Source organism: Orycteropus afer, unplaced genomic scaffold, assembly GCF_000298275.1.
Source record: "Orycteropus afer afer isolate SDZICR_OR568_19922 unplaced genomic scaffold, OryAfe1.0 scaffold00467, whole genome shotgun sequence".
Taxonomy (NCBI): domain Eukaryota; kingdom Metazoa; phylum Chordata; class Mammalia; order Tubulidentata; family Orycteropodidae; genus Orycteropus; species Orycteropus afer.
In genome coordinates, this window is record NW_006922054.1 from 2,388,521 (window position 1) to 2,396,190 (window position 7,670).

The 7,670-nt window shown below is 38.8% G+C and overlaps 1 protein-coding gene across 1 annotated transcript in view; it reads left to right on the forward strand.

The window, feature by feature from the left end:
* JPH1 (junctophilin 1) overlaps positions 1 to 7,670 on the forward strand; it is a 121,773-nt gene that overhangs the window by 96,363 nt on the left and 17,740 nt on the right. The window contains exon 4 of the mRNA XM_007954630.2: positions 3,974 to 4,623. Within this exon, the coding sequence (XP_007952821.1) occupies positions 3,974 to 4,623 (650 nt within the window). The remainder of the gene's footprint in view (positions 1 to 3,973; positions 4,624 to 7,670) is intronic.

Here is a 7,670-nt window from a genome sequence, read left to right on the forward strand (position 1 = left end):
TATTATCCTATCACTGACAGCATTGTACTTCAGGACAGATCTTGAAACATGCTTTGTGAGGAAGCCCTTTAGTTCAATGCAGATGAATATGCCTGAAAGACTCATCTTAAAGGACTGGACAAGTGTAATCAAGTTAGAAGTGCTTTTCCTAATATATTTAGGACAAGAAAACTGTATCCAAAGAGGCAACACATCAGACTTATAAAAGCCTAAAGAAGTGAGTAGACTGTATTTGACAGTTAATTAACTATTATAAAAAATAACATTCAATGGAGTCCAAAATATAACTTCATAACTCCATTACTATTCGTTCTTCCAGTGACCAAATAATTCCCAACTTGGCCTATTAATGGTAGTAGGAATTAAGAGGTAGGGAGAGTTCTATTTTTAAATGCATTTGAAAATGTGAAAATGTGTTTTGTGTGCAAGTATTATGGGCTTTTGTTCTTCTTCCAGATAGGTAAAGCATGTCCCTTTAAGTTCTGACTTTAAAAGTCATTATTACTATTATTATTATTATTATTATCGTTAAAATTATTATGATTAATAAGTTTTCTAACATTTATTGAATTGCCTATAATTCCCTAAAATATGTGCCTTGTAGCTGCGTTTCATCAGTTCCATTTCTTGCTAGCAGGTGTCAAAGCAGCTCCCATTTCTGTTCCTCATCTATCCGCAGTGAATGCTGGTGGGATGGAAGGCCACCAGGACAAATTCTAAGGTTTTTACTGCCATAGTGCTATGGTCTCACAACAAGCAAATGGGCTTTGTGACAGCTTGGTTCAGTGACTCTTCCTTCCATCTTTAAGAATGTGTAATGTTTAAGAATGTGTTAATGTTTGCCAAGTGTGTTATTTTTCCCACTCTTTTCTGATGGGTATGTAAGTGAAACAGGAGGTTTGAATGTGCTTGACATAGGCACATGTGTATGCATTTTACAAAAATACTTTGTACACTTACACTTAGATTGAAGACACAATAAGTACTTTCTACTTTGTGTAATAGGAGCTCTGGTGACATAGTGCCTAAGGCATTTGACTGCTAACCAGAAGGCTGGCAGTTCAAACCCACCAGCCAGTCCTCGGAAAGAAGACTTGGCGATCTACTTCCATAGAAATACCACCTTGGAAACCCAAAGAGGGATCACTATGAGTCGAATCAACTCAATTGTGTGATAGGATCATTGTTGTGTGGCTTAAATTCAAAATCCCTTGGCTACACAACCTTGACTCTTAGTTATCCTTGCACAGTACATCGCCACCATACTGAGATGGATAATTCAATAATGCTAGAAAACTGAGTAACAGTGATGCACAAATAAAAGCAACTCAGAAGAAATTTTGTGTAGAAGGGTGAGGAGAAAGCACACCGCCTTCATACTCTACCACGTACTTTATCACTGAAGAGGTGAAAGGGTTTTGTAAAAACAAATCTGCAATAGCATAATGATAGCCTTCTCCATGAAAGGCCAGTATAAATGATCTCAGTGAGTTTTTAAAAGTGGTGCTGAGTCTGCTGATGGAGAAACATCACTTGTTTTTGCCGCTGCTGCTTTCTCCAGGTGGTATGCCCCAGTTAGTCCCAGGGTAGCAAGAAAGAATTCTGAAACAAAGACTTCCCCTTCTGAATGATTGCAGTTGTCCTCCCTGAGTGTTTGTTTGCCTTTCCTTATTCAAGTTAGATACTTCTCCCTGAGCCAAGAACGTTTATATGTTGTTGTTGTTGTTATGTGCCGTCAAGTTGGACCCGACTCATAGCAACCCCTCCTTGGGTTGCCGAGGCAGTATCACTACAGAAGTAGATTGCCCCATCTTCCTTCCAAGGAGTGGCTGGTGGGTTTGAACTGCTAGCCTTCTGGTTAGCAGTCAGGTGCCTTAGGCACTATGCTACCAGAGCTCCTAGAATGTTTATATAGACATATATATGTATATAGATACAGATATAGATATAGATAGCCATTTTTATAGAGACTTAAAAGAAAATTACCAATTTATAAAAGGGGAGAGGAGATGCTTATCAGGGTTAGAAAGGAAATCTGTTAACATGCGATTTTGACATATTTGGGAAACTGGAATTCTTGAGGGGCAAATTTCCCTTTAGAAGGACAGAGAGTGAGAAGTAAAAACTACTATGGTTTTGATCCTGGTTACAGCCTGCTCCTCGGGAGGAAGGTTGGGCAGTCTACTTCCATAATAATACCATCTCAGAAACCCAAGGAGGGTCGCTGTAAGTCGGGTCCAACTCCAAAATTCCAGTAAATACTCAGGAATTTTCATTTCTGTTTTGAAATATTACATGATATATTGTATCATATTTTACTTTAAAGGATACACAGGAGCTATGTGACTTGTAGTTTTCCACCTACTCTGTTGAACTGATCAGTAAAATCAAGATAATAACGCCTACTTCCTGAGACCTGATACAATAAGTAATCTGATTAGAATAAATTATTACTCAGACCACCGATTACAGTTATAAACAGGCAGTGTGGCTTTTTTGTTTGTTTGTTTTAACAATTAAGAATAATTGCTCTTGAGCCCCTCTGTAAATCTTTTAAGTTAGTTTGGCAGAGTTGAGGGGTTATGGAGGAAGGAAATTGGACAGATGCAGTTCTGTGGAAGTGACAAGAGCTGGTCTACTATCTGTGAGAAAGCTGGTGGAAAAGGTCCCTCACTTGTGTACTCAAGAGACCATATTGCCAGCTCCTGCCCATTTGCAAAGAGAGGAGAGGCTCAACTGCATTGATATCTTCTAGTGAAATTCCAAGTGACCATGAATGGAGTCTAGCCAAATGATGCAAGTGACCTTATTACAGGGGAGGGACCCAGGAGGTAAAGAACCTTGTAGGAGGAACACTATGAGAGCCCCCAAACCCTCTATTTCTGGGCCACTCTTGTGGTGTAGTGCCTAAGGCATTTGACTGCTAACCAGAAAGTTGTCAGTTCAAACCCACCAGCCACTCCATGGAAAGAAGACAGGGCAATCTACTTCTGTAAAGATTTACCACCTGGGAAACCCAAAGGAGGTGGGGGATCGCTATGAGTCAGAATCAATTCAGTGGCAGGGAGTTTTGTTTTTGCTTTGGATATCCTTAAGCTTTCAGGGCACCCACTGTTCACTTTGCTTCTTTACTCCTCACTGCCCCTCAAATTGTCCCATGAAATAATAATGCACCAGAGCACTTTTTAAAATGAAAAATTCCCTATTTATACAAATAACATATGGTGGTTATAAATGACCTTGAAATGTATAGAAAAGGAAAAAATCCTGAGAATACAGAACCAAAGACAACCAACCACCTTGTCCCATTTTGATGGCCTCAGAAGCAGTGCCAGTGTGAATCCCTGGTTTTCACAATTGTGAAAGGACTGACTGCATGTAAGTTACTTTGTGTAGTGCAACCTAGACCACAGAAGTGTTCCTAATTAGGTTTAAATGATGAGGATCGTTAGAAATATGGCATCTGCAGGTCCTTTTTATTAAATTTTCAAACACATACAAAGATCATCTTATGTCTTTACTCATGTATATATGCTCAGTGTATTAGCTATGTCCCATCATGCGAATAATCAGATTAATTATGGTTTTTACACGAGTGCTCCATTAACATGAATTGCACTTCAGGGCTCTGCAGGTAGGCAGGATCAATGCAGTTGTTAGGAGTCAGAACTGTTTAATGTTTATATCTACCAAAATAATGGAAATAATTGTATATGTTGTTTCAAAAGCACCTTTTCAGCAATAAATGATCTTTTCTACTGGAGAATGAAATGAGCTCATGCCTAGTCAAAACCTTGTAAATATACCTAAAGGAAAAAAAATTAATCTGCTTTAGGAAAAAAAGAAATATGTGTATCTGTATATCTGTATATTTATAAGTATAGATATAGAGATACAAGGACAACATATAAACCTTTTCCTTGTTTTTTATTTTATCACTTTCCTTTCTGTTGCCTTTTTTTTCTTTTTGCAGGCCCTGATTACATCAAACACAAATTTCAAGAAGGTATAGATGCTAAAGAAAATACAGAAGAAAAAGTACCAGAAAAGCCACCTTCACCAAAGGAATCTCCTCATTTTTATCGCAAAGGCACGACACCCCCAAGATCTCCTGAGCCAAGTCCCAAGCAAAGCCACTCTCCCCAGCCTCCCTCTCCAAAGCCCATGAAGAAGCAAAACCCCAGCTCAGGGGCAAGACTCAGTCAAGACAAAATGAGTGTGGCTGACGAGCAGGTAATGGCCATTGTCAACAAGCCCTTGATGTCAAAGGCACCTACAAAAGAGATGGGAGCAGTCGTGCCCCAGTCCAAGTACTCTGGCCGCCACTATGTCCCCAACCCCAGCAACGGGGAGCTACATGCTCAGTATCACGGCTACTATGTGAAACTGAACGCACCCCAGCACCCTCCAGAAGACAGAGAGGAAGGTGAGGAGTCAAGCCAGTTCTCCTCAGCACTGGTGCACAAGCCACTACCTAACAAGTGGAGTCCTCCTAAATCTGTGACAAAACCAGTTGCCAAAGAAAGCAAAGCTGAGCCAAAAGCTAAGAAGTCTGAACTTGCGATACCAAAGAATCCAGCAAGCAACAATTCGTGCTCTTCTTTGGAAAAAGAAGCCAATTCAGTAAGTTCTTTAAGACGTGTTTCCTGCTCCTTCCTGCCCTTTGGTTCTTTCTGGTAGCAGCATGGGATATGAGCATCTTAGTAACAAGCCAACAGAGGTTTAGAGTAAAGCTTAACACATTTGTAGCTTGAGACATCAGAGCTCCCCGAAAATACCTCCATATTTACTTGGCCACACACCTTAGACATAATTCAGGTAGGTAAGCCCTTACCATGTTACTACAACATCCCATCTTAGCAAGCCAGACCCTTTACCAGCACCTCTGTTACTTTCAATGATGGTAGCTAATTGCTGATGGCTAAAAAGTAATCATGGTCACTGCCAAGGGCCTGCTACTACTCTGAGAACTCCAGATAGGAAAGGGTCAATACCATCATTTGCCAAGTTCTTGGCCTTCCTTTTGATCGCAACAGCAGTAACGTCTTTAGACAGAAGAACCATAATGTTGACAAGGCATATATGTTGTTGTTGTTAGTTGCTGTCCAGTTGGTTCTGACTCATGGCAACCTTACATATAACAGAACCAAATGTTAACATCTCCACAATCGTTGGTTTGTTTGAGTTTATTGTTGTGTCTGTTGTTGATCCATCTCACAGAGAAGCTGCCTGGTTTCCGCTGAGTAATCAAGCTCAAGTCTCACCATTCTTGCTGCTTTTTTAAAAAAGAAATCTACATCTTAATTTTAAAATTCTTGCTATTACAGAACTAAATTGAAGTTTATTAACAGTCCACTCATAACATTTCTTATCAACAAATTCGTGAGCCAAAAATAATAATAATAAAATAAAAACAGGGAAAAGGTTATAAAACTAAATATGGACCCTAGCATTAACAGCTGAACATAAAATGTGGTTTTTTAATTCTTAGCAGATGATACAATTGAGTACAAACTGAACACTTACAAATTGTTTAGAACTGGGACTCACTGACCAGAGGCATTCTGGTTGTATATCTTCTCAGGCTGTTGTGAAGTATTCTTACAAATATTTAACTTGAATTTTACATTAGTAGCCAGACTTTATAGCCAGAACATTTTTCTTTCCCAAATTAAAACTGGAAATTGCAATAATTTAAGGAAATTACTTTGGTCTTACAACTACTCAGAGTACACATGTTCTCACTGTTTCAGTTTTCTGGTAGATGCTAGAATTGATTAGTCTTTAGCATCCAAGATATTTATTATTAGACCAGAAAGCTCTGTGTTATTGATAAATATCTACATTCTCATTCAAATCAGATCTATTTGTTGAACAGATCAGTATTTTACTATATTCTATAGAATTTTTAAAATCTAAAGCCAAGTATTTATTGATGAAAGAAAAAATAAATGGGCTAACTGTCCTATTGAGAAGGTCTGCATGCCTTTGAAACAGAGATACTGGGTTTTAAATGTAATTTAGGATAGAAGCCACAGCCAACCCAGTATTTACTAGTAACTTCATAGAGACTGAGGAGCTCTGATGGCATAGTGGTTAAAGCATTCAGCTGCTAAACAGGTCAGTGGTTTGAACCCACTAGCCATTCCACAGGAGAAAGATGAGGCAGCCTGCTTCCAGAAAATTTATTGCCTTACATACCCTGTTGGGGCAGTTGTACTTGATCCTGGTGGGGGTGGGGGGAGGTCACTATGAGTTTGAGTCAGAATCTACTCAATGGTAGTGGGTTTGATTTGGTTTTGGTCATAGAGACTTACTTGCATAATGATGTGGATTAACATTTTGGACAACTAGACGATAGTACAATGACAAATTTCTTATTTTTATCTATTCAATTTACTCATAAAGTCAGTTGAAATCTATCTTTTTAATTAATATACAGTTGATATTTCTTAGGTTTGGTTATTTTGCTAATACCTGTGGAACACTAGTTCTTATCTTTCTAAAATTCTTATTTTTTGTCTAAATGTAAATTAATCAGATTAACTGGATTACCTTCCTAAAAATAACCTCCATAGGTAGTAAATGGTTTTTAGAACAGAGTAACTTTATGGGTCACTGACTATTCTGTGAATAATCATTTAAAAATTTTTGACATTCATATGTCAGTATCCTGATACTATGATAATACTTATCACTACTGAATTTGTTAAATGTAATCATTCAATTCTCACTTGACTTTTAGCATTTATATCCAGAGGTTAATAATGCATATTAGTATTAGTTTGCCTGATTTGTATGAGGCAAATTCAAACACAGCAAGGCCATATAATTTACACTGTTGTGTACCCAGTGGTAGATTAAGTTAACTTCCAGAACTCCACAAAAGGAAGCAGATGCCTCAGTGTCTTATACATTAGGCTATCATAGAAGGAGAGGTCAAGCAATCCAACACTGACCTATAGCAGGTTTTCTATAAAACAGTGCTAACACTTACATTTGTAAATTTATAGCCTCCATATTTCACTTATTTGCAGAATCCTTCTGACTCTAACTCTCAGTATTAGTCCAAAAAAAAAACCCAAGCTCACTGCCACTGAGTCAGATCCAACTCATTGCGACGCCTCCTTGGGTTTCCAAGGCAGTATCACTACAGAAGTAGATTGCCCCATCTTCCTTCCAAGGAGTAGCTGGTGTGTTTGAACCTCCAGCCTTCTGATTAGCAGTCAAATGCCATAGGCACTATGACACCAGAGCTCAGCATCCTTCATTTCGGACGGTCACTAGGGTTTCTGTCCACCCTCAAGGGAGACAGAAGGTCCAAGAAGCCTTGTCCTCCCTAGCTTTAGCCTCCCTTTGCTGTGACAGAAACCAGAGCCAAGATGGATTGAGTACATTCATGTGAAGATTTTAACAATCAATATTATCTTCCTAATAGCAGTAGAAAGATGCCTTTCACACTCCTGATAACTATTTTCTTCCAGAGAGTAAGAAGAGGACAAAATTGTTACAAGTCAAGGAACGACCTTTAAAATAAAGGAGTATAACATGCAATTTTGAGATGGACAGACACAGTGTTGTTGTTGTTGTTGTTGTTTGCCGTCGAGTCAGCCCCGACTCATAGCGACCCCTCCTTGGGTTTCCGAGGCAGTATCACTACGGAAGTAGGA